The 17,076-nt window shown below is 40.8% G+C and overlaps 1 protein-coding gene across 1 annotated transcript in view; it reads left to right on the forward strand.

The window, feature by feature from the left end:
* The window catches only part of camkk1a (calcium/calmodulin-dependent protein kinase kinase 1, alpha a), a gene marked incomplete at both ends in the record, with an annotated part of 34,862 nt that extends 18,098 nt beyond the window's left edge, over positions 1-16,764 (forward strand). Inside the window, 10 exons of the mRNA XM_083910563.1 lie at positions 335-356; positions 2,242-2,330; positions 4,120-4,319; positions 6,941-6,994; positions 7,286-7,359; positions 9,896-9,983; positions 12,458-12,586; positions 13,135-13,238; positions 15,110-15,157; positions 16,692-16,764. Of these exons, the coding sequence (XP_083766689.1) occupies positions 335-356; positions 2,242-2,330; positions 4,120-4,319; positions 6,941-6,994; positions 7,286-7,359; positions 9,896-9,983; positions 12,458-12,586; positions 13,135-13,238; positions 15,110-15,157; positions 16,692-16,764 (881 nt within the window). The remainder of the gene's footprint in view (positions 1-334; positions 357-2,241; positions 2,331-4,119; positions 4,320-6,940; positions 6,995-7,285; positions 7,360-9,895; positions 9,984-12,457; positions 12,587-13,134; positions 13,239-15,109; positions 15,158-16,691) is intronic.
* Between the last annotated feature and the right edge of the window lie 312 nt (positions 16,765-17,076).

The raw sequence follows: 17,076 nt of genomic DNA on the forward strand, positions 1-17,076 counted from the left end.
TATGCCGCCAACCAAGTGTTCCTATTATTTATTCATAATTTGGATCGTCTCTTGATTCCCTCGACACCGCCTCAGGGTTCACACATTATGCAGAAACCTTCCATGAGCAGTGCCAGGGTCACAGTTATTATGACACCAGTTATTGGACAATTTCAAACCCTTTATGTGCTTAGATATGGCACAGTGAGTCAACTCGCTTCTCTTGATGACGGATAATGTGATGCTGGGGTGTTGCCTCAGTGGCAGCGAGGGGTCAAACCCTGTCGAATGAATTAATTCATCTATTGTTTGGTCTTATGTTCTAATTTCCTTCTCCCTGCCTTTGTCTTTGCAGTGTTTGAGCTGATGCCAAAGGGGTGAGTAGTGAAAATGTCCTTGTTTTCAAATAATTTAAGGCTCATCTAAACCCCTTTATAAGGTTCCACCAAGAACCCTTTGGAACCCCTTATTCAGGAAAGGGGTTTTAAAGGGTTCTCTGGATCAAAATGGTTCTTACTGGAACCATTAGTGTTAGCAAGAACCCTTGAAAAACCCTTTCTTAGGGAAAGAGTTTTTCAGAAGTAAATGGTTCCAGGTAGAACCTCAGCCCTTGTAGAAGAACCCTTTTGCAACCCTTATTTCTAAGAGTGCACCACCTTCTCTATCTCCTTATGGGCTGCAATCATTATTTGATCAATTCATTGTCAACTTTTTTGCTTCTTAAAAGTGAATATGTTCTGGTTTCTTTGCTCCATGTAATAAAGAAATCATTCAATTGTGGACAAAGCAAGACATTCGAGAACATCATAGTTTCCAAACTCTTTTTTTTTTTTTTTCATTTTCTGATATTTTACAGTTCAATCAAGTACTCGATTAATCCAGAAAATAACCAAAGATTAACCCTTGAACACAGAGCGCATTGTCAACGACATGTACTAGCATTACCATAATTACGCAAATGTTTGTTCTATCGGGAAATAATCCAAAAGCTTGTGAAAGCTGAGAAGTTGCACGTCGAAGTCAACATGTGGTTATTATGGTAATTTCACTAACACTGTTGCAGGAAGCTGTGGTTTTGGACATTGAGACAAACACTCAAAAAAAACGTTTGATTGTAAATGTGTTTTCATGTTAATTTACAACTACAGTGATTTTTATGAATAAAAAACTATTACTTTAACATGCAGTAAATTGCAAAAACTGCCAGATATTGAAAGTTGGCAAAACTAACATTTTGTTGCCCATTTTATGGTTAAAATAAGCAAAATAAAGCCCAGAAAGACATTTTAACGCTAAGGTATTAAAGAGTTAATCAATTATGACAATTTTGCAGCATTGGTTTGTTTTCAGCTATGCTCCCCCCCCTTCATTTCTCCAAGCCGACATGGCCGTGAGTGTTTGTTTCGTCGCAGGCTTTAAAGTGACTGATCGTTTCAGAGGATTTCACAGTTATTACCTGCGTCACAGTTATTACCTGCGACGGTCGGCCGTGTCGGAGCTTCACGTATGCCACTTCCTCCAAACGGCGCCATCCGCGATGAGCCAATGATCTGAGACTTGTTGTTAAGTGAAAAGAATAGTGTCGTTTCACATATGATGTGCATAAATAAAGCTCCTTTAGTGAGTTTGCAATTTAAAAATTAGTTCCCTCTGGAGAGAAATATGATCCAGAGCTGAACTAATTAACACAGCTGCTATTAATCTACTTCTCTTGGAAATAAACATATTTTACTGCTTCTTTTATGAGGTGCAACGTTATTAGTTCAAACTAATATTTCAAGTCCTCGTGTTACAATAGAAGGACCATGGTTATTACTGTGTTGCTGCTTCAGTACAATGGTAACAAAGTTTGGATGGACAATTGCAAAATGTGTAAAGATTTTGATTCCATTTGACTTTTTCAGATGTTCCCGTTTATGTTTTGAATGAGTAAAACAAAAAAACAGCAGCTCTGGGAAATCATAAAAAGAGGCCTTTTAACTTCACAAAACATTGTTTTGGATGAAAGAATGGGCTCGGCACCAAAGGGCCTAGTATCCTTTAGAGGACTCGACAGTGCCAGGTGCACTCTGGATCAGTTTGTTCTGCAAAAACCTGTTTAATTATACATTTGTTAGCAGTGAGCACAAACACGGGGCTCCGTCCTCTATCTCGCGGTCTTTTCTCCACATGTTTGCATCACAGTCATCTGTTAAAAAAAGTAATGTTACTGAAACAAGTGGTGCATAAAATCTGTGGATTTTTCCCTGTGTGAATTTGTAGTCCGGTGATGGAGGTGCCGACCGACGTCGCTTTGTCAGAGGAGCAGGCGAGGTTATACTTCAGAGACGTCATCCTGGGCATGGAGTACTGTAAGTATCTTCTTAATGGAGGCATCACAAACGGGCTTGTTAGTGCTTTGAGTGGCTTGAATATCATTAGAGCACTTTCCTCCCGCGTGCTCTTGTCATCGCTCTGACAATGAGTTATACGTCAGTGTTTACATGTCTTTTTAATCATCGGGAACAAAGTGTCCTTGGCCATCAACTTTCATGCCCTGTGGGTCTGCCTGTAGCTGTGAGCCGTCCACTTCATCACCGCTGAGCCTTTGCTCTGTGAAACCTTGTTTTTTTTCACAAGCTGTGCCCTCATTTGCTCCGTTTCACTGAGCCTTATAATTAGGAATCAATCCCCTGTTTTTTTACCTCTTAAGTCCAAAATCTCGCTGTACACTTCTCAGATTTCCACATTATGACTTTTTTGCTACACCTCGTATACCTCAGGAAGCCTGGGTCACATTTGAGGCTCAGGTACTTTTTTCTTGCTTGATGCTACTTCAGCAGAAGTGATAAAGCGTTGATGTTTTTTATCTCGACCATGTATTATTGGACAAGGAGGACATTTTTCTGTAAATGGATCACAAATCCACATTTGGAGGTGTATGTTTAGCATGTGAATACATGCCTTATGATTGAAGATCTCCTCCTCTGCTTCCCAAATGCGTCCATACTGAAAGGTCAGATACTGGTCAAAATCACTGGATCAGATATCGGGCAGATAAAAATGTAAAATCCGATATGATCAATTTAAAAATCTTTCAAGTTATTTAACACATGATTATATCATTATTTGCCCCATCTGCATTTGTTTATTTACTCTATGATTTGTATGTAATATAGTGACAATCTTCTGAGACCTTTTTTTTTTTTTGACTGTCTGGAGGTCGCTGATGCTGTGTATCATTAGAGCTAACGATGCCGAGTTGCCAAGGCCTTAAAGAAGTCAAGTGCCTCATGCTTTAACAAAACCTCTTAAGGCACAAAGGCACCACTTATCCAATCAATGAAGTGTCCAGGGCTTAGCTGCAGACTCCTGATAATAATAACTCAAATATTAAAACATTTAAGTCTCCTTGAAGTTCCTCGTCCTCCTCACCAAACCTCTCACTTACAGTATATTCATTTTGAATTACTGTGTGAGGAGCGGGTCTCCCTGATGTATGAGACTTTTACTTCTGCGATTCTGGCTTATGGTCCTTTTGGAATACACAAGCGAGCAATCGGTTACCTGTAGACGCTCGGACCAAGATGATACGGATGTTGTGACCCAGACGATGTCCTGCTGCGTTTGACAGAATGCGAAAGGCATACAGTATGTCTGAATATCAAATCGGATTTGTGTGTCCAGGCAAAACTGATCTCTCGAAACATACGTGGACCCAAATGGAAGTGCATCATCTTGTTCACCATATAACTGTATTTATTGATAGCTTTCAGGACCTTAAGAGGATTCAAAGAAATACGATGAAAGCATCCATGATCTTCCTCCAACACAAATGTTCAACAGTTTGGTCCAAAGTGATTTCCTGTGCGATATCTCTCCAACAAAGCCCAGAGCCAGACTCCCCCTCACATTCACTGTGGATATATCCACGTTCCTCTGAGCACGACTTTGTTCTCTCTTCTCCTTTCTCGCACAGTCTTAGCCCATAAGAGAAGAAAAGGAAGGAAAGAATTTCAAAAATGAAAATCTGTTGCCATGAGTTAATTCGCATTTCCCCATGAGACAAGTCTTTTCCATTTTATTTATGGCGATGTTGTTTATCTGGATGTATTACTTTAACCCTAAAAACCTGACAAATTCCTCTTTCTTGTCCCCCAGTGCACTACCAGAAGATTGTCCACCGGGACATCAAGCCCTCTAACCTTTTACTGGGCGATGACGGCCACGTGAAGATTGCAGACTTCGGGGTCAGCAACCAGTTTGAGGGCAACGACGCTCTGCTGTCCAGCACAGCTGGCACTCCGGCGTTTATGGCTCCAGAGACTCTGTCAGACCAGCGCAAGAGCTTCAGTGGAAAGGTGAGTTTCAGTGTTTTTGAACTGTGTCACGACAGAGCTGCCGATTTTAATCCTGTATTGTTCTAGGAATGGTTCATTATTCAGGTTCAGTGCTGTTGCTATACGTACACAGTCAAACACAGATTCATCCTGTTATTTGAAAGGTAACCTTCCAATAATGATCAATTACCACCTGCCTCCACAGTGAATGCAGATTATATGACTGAATGACCGATTGTTGAAGTTACAGGTGTGGTTCAGCAACCAAGTGTGTGAGTTTCATAGGTCTTTGAAAAGGAATGCATTTCTTCCATCCGTTAGTTGATATGCTAATGATGCAAAAAAGTCTTATTGAGAAAAATGAAAATGTGACATGAAGATAAGGTAATGTTTTCAGGAAATAAGAAATCTGGGTATTTTTATTTTGCTGAATTTTTAAATTCATTTGCAGTACATTTAGATGGGCATCTTGCTACAGTTACCAGTGTAGCAACTTTGTCACTAGATTTCCAGACTTTCTGAAGCACAGAAGATGTAGTATCATGAAGGCTTCACAGATTGGCGATTCAAACAATACAAATAAAGCGATTTGTATAGATAATATTTAGTTTTGACTTCATTTAACAGCTCTTGTGCACATCCAGCCTTATACTAGCCTTTGTCCTTGTTTTCTTAGAGATGAAAGACTTGGTTCATGTTTTTCAGTATGAGTGATGTCCTGAAGCTTGTGAACCAACCCGACCTGTTCATTTATGATGAAATAATGACATTCAACAACAAATCCTTTTCACGAAGAGCCATGTTTCTTTCTACAATGGTAATCACAAACGTGCTCTGTTGGGTTTTTTGCTCTGTAAGGACCTTACTTGTCCTGAATAGAAAACTTGATTGCAGACACAGCACCACTATAGGATGTCAGAGCAAGTACTCGGCTTCCTGTTTCCTCCAAGTTTGAAGTGGGACCTTTTTCCTGATTTGGATTCGTTCAAAGCCAAGGCCCCCGAAGAACTCTGTGTCCATTATTCACCAACATTCACTCATTCGTCGTGGGGTCACATCAGCCAAAATGGCTGTGGACATAGGGGTAAAAGCGAGGAGTACGGAGATGAACAACCATTCACTCTCACATTCACACCTATGGTCCAATTAACCTCTGCATGTTTTTGGACTGTGGGACAAAGTTGGAGAGCCAATCCAAAGAAAACATTCACCAACAGTTGTGGTGAATTTAAATGCAGGGGACCGTTAGAATATGTTCTATTTACGCGTTAGTGGAGAGGGACTGAGGGGAAGACAGTCTGATGGATAGTCGTACAGTCTCTACTGATTACACACATCAATCTCGAAGGAATCTGATGTGAGATGCCTTCAGAAAATAAGCTCAAAATGTCTCATTAATCACTGTAAGAAGTCTTTATTGATATAGAACGATCGACCACGTCGACAGATGCTCGGCTGAAAACGAAATAGGGACACTGTTTGCCGTTAGAGCATCAAGGCAACACAATAACCTGCCCTCGAAGAACTGGTCGGTGGAGTCAGAGTTCTTAAAATCCCTTCTGAATACATCCTTTATCATAACATTTGATTACATTTTAGGTTCATTCTCTATTTCTTCCATGATGCACTGTATTGGACATGATTATGAACTTTCTGTTTCTGTTTTGAAGCACTTTTAAATGGGAAATTTGGAAAGTGCTTTATAATTAAAGTTTATGATTAGAGATATTAGAGGTTTGTTTCATTAGAGGTTCAGCATGTATAATTTATTGATTGGTTGAAATTTAATATACTACCTACAAGTGTGGTTTCATATGTGTATAAAGTGTATATTGCCTATAATGTATATACATACATACATATGGCAGCCCAAATGGTCAAACCAGCCTCATTCGAAGTGGATTTGAACTATGTTCTTTTTGAACATTTAAAGATCTCGTGCAGAACCTATAATGCCATGGCAGATACCTCTGTTCATGAGTAAATTTTTAGTCACTAGTTTGTGTGTGTGTGTCTCGCGAATAAAACAAAGTCACGGTAGCCGTTTGACAAGGTTTTATTTTCTTTGCAAAGAAAAGGTCAATCTACACACAAGTGGTCCTAGCTGGAGAAAGACTCAGAGCATAGTGAGTTCTAAACATTTATACCTGTGGAACATACCTTTCAGATCTCTTTGTCTGGGAAGGGGTCTGCCCCTCTAGGTCGTGCTTTCACACCCCTTTTGTCTACAGCAGGAATCTGGGCTGACTCCCCACCGAAGTATCCTGCAGATGTTGTAGTTAGGTGTGAGTTGGGTTTAGACATTCTAATTTGAATATACAAAAGGACCTGATATCTTGTGTTAGGTATTGTAATGGAAAACCCACCAAACCATGTAGTGGCGAGCCTAGGCGAGGTGGTACTATATAGTGGAAAAACGCAATTTTTTCAGCCAAAAAAGTACATTTTAAACTGACTTAAAAGCAATTTAAGAATGAAATTGTTCTAAAACAGGGCACAGACACACACACACACACACACACACACACACAGTAAAACCATTTAACTGCTGCGGCTGATGAGTGGATGTCCCTGTGTGTGTGCTCGAGTGAGTGTTTTATCACTGTGATCCTGAATGTGTATGTTTCCCCGTCTCCTCTCAGGCTCTGGACATGTGGGCCATGGGAGTTACACTCTACTGTTTCGTCTTTGGAAAGGCAAGTCTGCACATTTTCTAGACACTTATTACTATATAGTCTCAGAGAAAGTGTTTATTTCACAGACTCCCCTCCCTGTTAGCAGCACACGGTGACACTTCAGTAGCTAACAATCACCATTATCTTTTTTTAGGTTTGATACTGCACCAGTCTGGTAACATCGTTCATTATAATGAACGACTGCTGCTATTTGTCTTGCTTGTTGTCAGGGATACAGTTTTTCCTCTGGCAGAGTGGTAATTCAATGTTCCTTCATTGTGTTTTTTTTCCTTTCTTCTTCTCCACCTGCAGTGCCCATTTATTGATGAGTACATATTGGCTTTGCACAACAAGATAAGGACCAAGCTTGTGGAGTTCCCAGAAGCGTAAGTCCATCTCCTGCATCTTCCCCTCTCCTTTTAATAAAAGAGACGATCGGGCCACCTCAGTTTGCTATCTTTTCATTTTCGTCTCACTCACAGAAAACGTGTCGCCGTCGGTCCCCTTCACAAATGACTGCTGGAAAAGTATGAATAGCTTAGCACAGCAGTCGGCGCCTGCACGCGGTAAATGTCACCTGCATGTGATCAAAACAAGCAAACGGGGGCATCGGCGACGTGGACGCATAAAAGCTGCTGCACCTCCCCTATGCTTCTTTTGTCTGAAAGGTTAAAGAGAAACATGGGAGGTGTTTTTTTTTTGTGCGAGGCAGTGATGAAAAGCCAGGGAAAGGATGGATATTGTGATGCGGCCCGAGGAAGCGCGCTGAAGTATAAATACTGCACATGTGAAGTGGGGTTTTGAGTGGCAGCTCGAGTATGTGTCAGGAAAGAGCATCATAGCCTTAATGAATGTCAAGTGTCGTCCTCCAACGAGCTCAAGAGGCCCAGCGTCGTTCGCCGAAGTCCGGGAAACCAATGAAGTGTTTTCCTGATATTAGACAAAGACATTTAAAATACATGTTAGTCTGACTGACATTGTACTGCATCTAATCTCTCAAAGTTGGATTTACGCTCTCCGATAATGTGAATGGTACATAAGCCACAGTAACCACCCTTGGCTAATACCTGGGAGTGAGGAATAAGGCAACAGCAACAAAATCATAGCAAGATTTCAGGAAATAAACCACAAATTGCCTCATACTCACAGGCTAAAAGCGGGCATTTTGCCCCCAAGTGGAGCCGAGGCAGACTTCATTCAATAAATCAATTTCCCACTCGTGCTTGTACACTGAGACGAGGACACTAGTCCGATTGAATGGCATGGAAACGTACCGAGTGACACTTAGCAGTCCTACCCTTGTCCTCAGGTCTTATACGGCCATTATTCTGTGACTGTTGTGCATTTAATGTTGCTGCTGCCATTTGGACGCTTAATTTTAGTGGGGGTATGAATGACCTCCATACTGTTGCCATGGATTTGTGTTGTAGTTGATGAATATTTTAAAGCGAAGTCTGGTCGTCTTTTTCTCTACGGAGCGCTTTGTCCTCGCTCCTTTCCCACTTTCCCGGCCATGTGCATTTGTTTTCAATGGCGCCTGCGAACAGAAGCCATGTGCAAATACACATAAACACAGAAAGAGAACAGAGAGTTTAATCCCAAAGATATACAAACAAGTGCAACAGCAAAACTGCAAGGTTGGCATCCGATGTTCCACGGTTCTGTGCCTTGATTTTGACTGGAACGCGGGCTGGTTTTCCACTAAAAGGCGATAGGGGGAGCGGAGACTGTCCACAATCTCCCCAGAACAAGACATTTAACCATCACAATGAGTACAAATCTGTTAGATTAGGGTAAAAATACAGTATAGTGGTGCTTAAATGTTTTTCTTTTTAATCCACACCATGCAGCACAGTGGTTTTAGAAGTGCCATATAAAAAAAAAAAGCTTTATTTACTTTTTAAAAAATTTACTTTAGTGCTGTAACAATGAAACTCTTATTTGGAAGTCCCTGCAAGTGAGACCTTGACTTAAATTTGAAGTATTTACAACAGGTCTTTTGTCAAATGCAATAACTGTGATTAAAAAAAGATGAGCGTAGGCTGGACACTGTTGAGAGACTTTTTAGTTTATTTTGTGTAGTACTTAATGATCTTAATCATGTTTGGATATATCTTGTACGGTGAGACCAAAGAAAATGTCCCCAGTTTGGCTGGACAATAAAGTTTTATTCAATCTTTTACTCTATGTTGGACAGATGGAGGTGCTTTTTATGTTTTTTTACGTAATGCAGTTTCAATGTATTACTAAAAATGGAAGTAGGTTGCAGGCGACTACCCCATCTTAAAGGTCAAACAATGAGAAATAAATCAATTATATTACATTATATGTTACATTATATGGATATTTACCATTTTAACAACATTGTAACAAGTGCAAGTGGTTCAGGATGAATTAAACATTATACGTATACATTTTTTGTTTTTGAGCCGCTGTAGTCGAACCACTGACGAATTGTGAGTAATCAGAACCTCAGAAGCAGCTCAGTTTAACCCCCGTGATCTCAAATCACAAAGCAGGATAATGAGACAAGCTTCTCCTCGAGAACGAGACGAAGGGTCACTTCAGTCGAAGACTTAACTCTGCGGCGGCGAACGTGAGACACTCGTTTAACCTGACGAGGAAACCCAGAGAAAGGAAAAGGTCGTTTACGAAGAGTTGTGCCTCTACATATTTGAATGTAGTTCCATTTAAAGCCCAGTGTGTCAAATGTTGAGGATAAATAGTAAGAATTGTTATTTTTCATGACCCCAGAATAAGGCTTTTATGTTTAGATCACCATTAGGATCACCATTTTGCAACCTGATGCTTGCTGCCCTGCCAAAAAGAAGGGCAGTCAAGTCACTATGCATCATGTCCAAATCACCTGAAAGAAAACACTAAATATTAATGGCATCATTTGCAATCCTGTGTTTCATGCAGCCCAGTGATCAGCGAAGAGCTGCGGACCTTACTCTTACGGATGCTCGACAAGAACCCGGACACCAGGATCACCATCCCGGAGATCAAGGTAACTCGGAGAGGAAAAACAGTTGCTTATTGTCCAGGATGACAGGACCGTGCTTCTCTCTCTCTCTCTCTCCAGTAATTGTCTGATGAGACTCAGGCCTCGCTGTGATAATACAGCAGGGATCGTTCGCAGCTCTGTGTTTTTTTTTTTACAGGGCATGATGGCACCTGTTTGTCTCCGCGGACGACTGAAACTGAGTCAGTGTTCGAGGGGTAGAGAGGTCCAGGAGGGAGCCGTGGGCAGATGACTTGCCCCCCGCCACGTGTTTCCATGACACATTCTAATCATGTGTTTTCACCAGAGACTCCGTTTGTGTTTATGCAACACGGGATAATTAGCTCGTCGGGCGTCATGCATGTACTTGTTAAAAAGCACACATAAACACATCTTTTATCAGAAATAATAAGACATTGTATTTGTAGAGTCAGTTTTGCCGTTCACCCACACTTTCATACAGCGCAGTCACTCATTGGGGCGGCAGTAGCTTAGTCGTCTTTCAATTTGAATGTTGTGGGGTTAGTCTAGTTAGCTAGTCTACATGCCGATGTGTCCTTGGGCAAGACACTTAACCCCATGCTGCTTTGATGGTTGTGCCACAAGCTGCCTGCACAGCCGGGAATCGAACCCTCAACCTTCAACTTGAAAGACAACTCTCTCTACCACTGAGTGAATTTAACCTTTTAACGCAGTATCGCAGAAGACATGTTTGCGCAAATGCAATTTTGCATTGCCATAATTACGAAACGGCTTGTGCTATCGGGAAAATTACGAAGATCAGCGTCTTTGTCACCAGAGAGGAGCGAGCTGGAGAAACACTTGTACATAAGTTTTGCATTTTTGCAGTGTTTTATACTGTTCAATTTTAAACAGTTTAACATGCAAAATCTGGTGTTCATTTGCAACTACAGCGGTTTTTCTCAATAAAACATTTAGTTTTTCTTCATTTTAAATTGTTAATACACTATTTTAACATGCAGTCAATTGTAAATAACTGCCTCATATTGAAAGTTATTCTGGAAAAATTGGCACTAAAAACGGCACTTTAGTTCTTAAAGGGTTAAAGACATTTAAAGTCATAAACGGACAGAGAAAGACCAGTCAAAATAAATGTGAAATGCACATGAATCCACAGGCAATTCAAGGGCAAACTTTCACAAACCTCCATGCCATCCCAAAATCAAGAATAGCCCATAAAGTTGCTACTCATGCCTTCAGAAAGAAGCATTTGTTCGCATTCATTATCTGAACACTAACCAGCTCACCTTAACTTGTTCTTAGCACTCTTTACTCGTACACTTCCATTATTATTTCTGTCCCTCTGATGACCTCTCACTGTGACATAACTCCAATTAATGCACTGTAGCTTTTAATTAATGTTTTCTATTAACACTGAACGGTTCCAATTACACCGTAGCCTTAATATGTCGACAAGTCTTCTTCTAACCGTTACAGTACACAGAGGTGCGCAGCGCTGCCCTCCACAGAAAAATAAAAACACACTCCTGCACATTCAGGACAGTTTGGATAAAAGCATTTGCCATCATTAGGTTGCCTCTGTCATCAAGACATCCTTGTTCATCTGTCAGACTGAAAGAAGTAGACAAGCTGAGGAAGTCAGAAAGTACTTAATTGATTTTGTTAGTTGTGTTAGATTTAAATCTGCAGTCATTATGATTCATATCAATATGAATGTGATCAGTAGTGAAGTGGCTGTTACCAGATTAGACATTTGCAACAGTGTCAATATCAACAGCTCTGTAACATTAACCGATTGTGTTATTTAACAGAACAACACAAGCGTTTGTGTCTGAGAGTAGGTGTGGGTCAAATTATGGATTTGATGAATTTGAGATATTGTGATGCATCACTATGTGATTGTCAATATGTTGTTTATCGCAGAATCGTTGTATCGTGATATTATTGGTATCGTGGACCATGCATTATATCCCCTGTGATTTCCACCCGTTACCGAACTGGGTAACACTTTATTATAATAATAGTCAGCATCGCCATGAACAAGGATCCGTTGAAAATATTCGCAAACATCTTAAGGAATAATTTTAATGGAATTTTGAAATTCAGGAAATGATCCATTTGCCCTGATGTACTTTGACAGTGAGGCGACTTTAGTAAACAAAAAAACACACAAAGTATCTTGGAATGACTTGAAATTGTAGATAATAATAGTCAGCATCACACTGAACAAGGATCCGTTGAAAATATTTGTAAACCTCTTAAGGAATAATTTTAATGAATTTTTACAGTACACACTATTAGCATTATTTAAGCATTAATAAAAATTTAATTCATCATAATGAATGAATCATCATGAATTCAGTATTTATTAATGCTTAACTAATGCTAAATAAAAAGTGTTTTACCTGTTTTTTTGCACTATATAAGACAACTTAAAAGGCACATGTGTATTATATTATTGATTTATATTTCATATATCTGTATCTCTGTGTGTTTAGATGGACCAGTGGGTGACCAAGGGAGGCGTGGACCCTCTGCCTCTGGAGGAGGAGCACTGCTCAGTGGTGGAGGTGACGGAGGAGGACATCCAGAATTCAGTCAAGTTTGTTCCCAGCCTCTCTGCGGTGGTAAGAAGACGCACCGAGCCTCCTTTCTTTCCTTTCGTCCTTTTTTCACGTCTTACCAGCTGCGTACACCGTTTAACTATAATTGTGACCCATAAAAAACAATAGCTTGTCTTGTCGCGAGAGAGTTTATTGGCAAAAGCATGAATGTACTGCACATAGAAATGTTAGTGTCAGTGTATAATTTCCTGAAAATAAGGCTTTTAGATGTACTTAAAGCAATTTTCTTGCTTTGTGGAAGTTGCCGTCTTTGTCGGACAAACTCGCCAGACTGTGCAAAAGTAGAAGAATGCCATCCCTGAGGTCCTGTTTGTTTGTTAAGAATCCCCTGTGTAAGAAATGGTGGCTTCTAATGGAGATACGTCGTTGTATCCCGGGTCCATTTGTTGCGTGGGTTGTGCACCTCCTGAGGAAAACAAAACAAAAACCCAACATGTCTGCAAATTACAACATTCTGGAAATTAATTGTTCAAAAAGTCTTGCGTTACCCCCTCTGCGAGCAAGTTTCTTTGTGCACGCTCTTAACCGTCCAGTGTTTGTGAATGTTTCAGATCTTGGTGAAAGCCATGCTGAGGAAACGCTCCTTCAGTAACCCATTCGAATGCCCCAGCAGAAGAGAGGAGAGGTCCATGTCTGCTCCGGGCAGCCTGCTCATGTAAGCACACACTCCCGCTGCATCCTGCATCACCAGAGGGAAAAAAAATATTGTCGAGTTTACCTCGATTTGTTACTTCACACCTGTCGCCTCTTTCTGCTGTATCAGGTCGAGTAGCACCCCGCTCCTGCGTTGGCAGTTGCAGCTTTTTGTTACCATAGCAGCATAATTCATTCTTTCATTGTATGCAGTGGAGCTTACATCTTTTCTGGGTGTTTCTTTGTGTGTTGCTTCAGCGCTAGAAGGACTCAAAGGTAACCGAGAAGGATTCTTGGATCCTTCAGAGGATCAGGCCGTCTTTGGACTCTCTGTTACAGGGATTAGACGTGTACATCTTATCCCATCATGTAATTTCAACATGGACAGATTGGAGCATATACAGCTGTACTGCTGCTGCTTCTGCTCCTGGAACACTAAACCATGCTTATAAGAGTCCAGATCCCTTTTTTCTTTTCCTCTTCAGATGATTTTTCTTCTCTGTGTAGTTCCAAGGTTACCCTGTTAACAGTCCAGGCATCAGAGCTGATAGCTGCTGTCTGAAGTAAAGGTGTTCTCAGAGGACAAGATTCAGTTTGAAGCAATACTGCCCCCTGTTGGAAAATTGGTGAAGCAAACAAGACTTTTTTTCCCAGCAGTAGCAAGGTGTACCATCTGAATTAAAGGTGCATTATGTAATAAATCTAAAGCAACTGGCCATAAAATCCTCCTAATATGTCACAGAGACTCAGGAATAATGTTCATATAACAAACTGAACTCACCAACAACAACAGTACAAAAATAATTTGCATTAAAAAAAAATATTTTGCAGACCGCAAATCATGTTTATGTTTTGAAATCATGTTTTGGCATGTGGCGCCACCTACCGCCGTCTACTAATCATTGCAGTCAGTAGAGTCTCATCTGCCAATTACGATTGCACTACAATGGCGGAGAAAACGCAACCTAAAAGACCTTATGTTTTGAATTTGAGTGTAGAAACCTTTTTTGGCCACATTCCTACATATGGTGCCTTTAATGGGTAACGGTCTTAGTTGTGAGGAGGAACGTTAAAAGTTACAGATCCAGTGTGTAATATTTTGCATTTACAAGAAGTGGTGAAGGTGTATGATGTAGCTGAATAACCCCCACCTCACCTTTCCCTTCCAAGTGTTAATAACCAAGAATAATTGGTGATAATTGCCTTTGTTGATGTCACTAATTCTGTCAAAGATAGCTAAATCCTTTATTGTGCTGTGTGGATTAAATATTTTCCTTAATGCAACTTGCGATAATCATTTGTTTTTATTTTTTGTGGTTAAAAAAAGCTGATTGAGCTGATAAGTGTGTAAAGTTATGTGTCTTTTTAAACCCAAATTAAGGATTTCAAACACCAAAGTCACAGGATAACCCATTTTATTCTTCTAATAGAGGCAGACTCCTTTATGCGTTGATATAAAATCGCTGATTTTATCAATGGACTTCAGTGCTGGGAGTTGGCCATTTATAAAACTTTACTTTCCACTTGGAAAAGCCTCGCTTAGAGCTATAAACGCGCGATGAATATATTAGATTTTATGAGGTGAGCCTCTCGTTGTATCTAGTTGTTTTTCCTTGTGCACCAGCTGGCAGCCATATCCTCACAGAGTGAGCGTGCCTGTCACAGGCTGGTTTTCAGTGATGGATGGCGGCTGTCAACTTAAACATTAAACTCTGTCATTCTGTAACAAAAAAATTTACCTCTCCACTTAAATCTTGAGGAGATATATAACTGGGAGGGTCATCTCCAACAATAACAATGTCTTTGACCTCCTGAGGTGACAGTAGGTGACTCTTACCCATGAGGTAGGTGACTCTTACCCTCTTCCATCTTTTCTTCCACTCTCTGCTGCAGGGATTCGTGGCCATTCAGGCCCTCTTTAAAGCTTCACCCCTCTCTCAGGTAACGCTCTGCACTCTCTGCCCTACATCCGTCAGCCTCAGTGTCTGTCATCATCCCAGACTCCTCAGCTTGTGCTTACCCTTCCACCGTGACAAGTGATGATCTCATCTCAGTTTTGTCATCTCCCCACTGCTGTCATTTAACGCTGTGTTACGCGGATGAATCATTTTGGATTTTTAACAGAGGGGGGGAATATGTGTGACTGCACTGCATTTGGAGAGAAAACGTGTAAACGAGTCATCATTTTGAGTTCTGTGCAAATGTCTTAAATTATTAAGGCCAGAGCATGGATGTCCTTCACATTATAATTTTTGAGGGGGGTTAAAGTGCATAAAAACGCTTTAAACTTTGCACAGAGTTCAGGTCTGACGAAAATGCTATATCGGCCCAGGGCTCTGACCCATGCTTTGCACGAGGGCTCTATACCGCCCCCTAAGGTGAAACATGGATGGAGCAAGCCAAGATTTAGTTGCACCGAATTTCACAAAGCTTGGTGGGAACTTGTAATAGCCCAAGACGAACAAAAAAGTAAATCGGGAAGACGGCCTCAACTCAACAGGAAGTCGGCCATTTTGAATTTGCCGTCCATGTTGACGCTTGCGACGCATTTATCGTACCGACATAAAAAAAAAATGCGACAATTTGTACTCGGCACGTCAAAGGCGAAATGTTATCGAAAGGTTTTGCGTTTTTTAAAAGGGCGTGGCCACGGCAACCGTCGGAAGTTTGGCGAATTTCGACCATTCGCCACTAAACAGGAAGTGCCCTGTAACTTTGCCATACATTGACCGATTGCCTCGAAACTTCAAACGTGACACAAGCGGCCAACCCTCAACACGTATGCGTTATTATTATTATTATTGTTCTGTGGCTTTGCGGTAATTTTTGAAGGGATTATGCGCAGTCCAAATTATAATTATTATTATTTCAGTCTCTTAATTAGAATACAACCAGTTAATAGAGGAAATGTGTATGCAGTTTTGAAAAGCTGAACATTTTTCAGCGAGGAAAATGCTTCTACAGGCTGAAGTGTCAATTATTCAGTGTGACCTCCAGCTACACTTGAACAACAGCAGGACTATTTTTCAACTCAGATGGAGTGGAACCATAATTAATATCACGGGTACCACCTGCGTCTTTTCCGAGTGGAATATGGCTGCTGAGGAAAAAAAAGGTCCGTTATGCAAGTTTGAGCATTACATACGCGTTGCTTTTTAATCTACAACACCAACGGCCAGTCTTCGCCCAAATATTTGTAAGATTACTGTCGCCCCCAAAAGATTTCAAGATGTGCTACATACCAAGTGAGGTCACACTGAATACAGACTTGCCTGTAGAAGCCATCATGTTTGTGTATGTGTACATATTTCCTGTATTTCTGGCAGTATTTTGATGAAGATGATAGCAAACCTATATTGGTAAAGACGTATGCACAGTACTGCAGATCTCTCTCCTTTGCAGTGGTTGTCCAGTATGATGTTTTTTGAAACAAAAGTCGTGATTTCCTCTCAGTCTCTTTCATGTCTTCTCACAGAAAGAGCAGCACTGGAGATGGACCCAGAGAAGGAGAACTGGAGGATCTGAATGAAGATGAGCCTTCCTCTTGAGTCTCCCATCAACAGAGTTTTGAATCCACGCTCTTTACATCCCTTCGCTTGAACCACTGTGCTCTCGCCTCAGGCTTGCTTTCATGTTTTTTTGCTTCCAGTCGGTCCCTTTTTGGAAAAAAAAAATCCAGCTTCCTTCTTCACTGTGGGCACGACGCTTGGTCTGCACGGTTGATCGTCTTTCCTGCTCAGCCTCCTACTATTGTCTTTGGCATCAGTGAACCAGCAAAGGGAACTCTCCTGGTTGTGAGCAGTTCAAGTTCTTGTTACAGGAAAATAGAAGATGAAAATATTTGTCAAATTCACAGTTTT

The sequence above is a fragment of the Microchirus variegatus genome (assembly GCF_963457635.1).
Source record: "Microchirus variegatus genome assembly, chromosome: 2".
NCBI classification, from domain to species: domain Eukaryota; kingdom Metazoa; phylum Chordata; class Actinopteri; order Pleuronectiformes; family Soleidae; genus Microchirus; species Microchirus variegatus.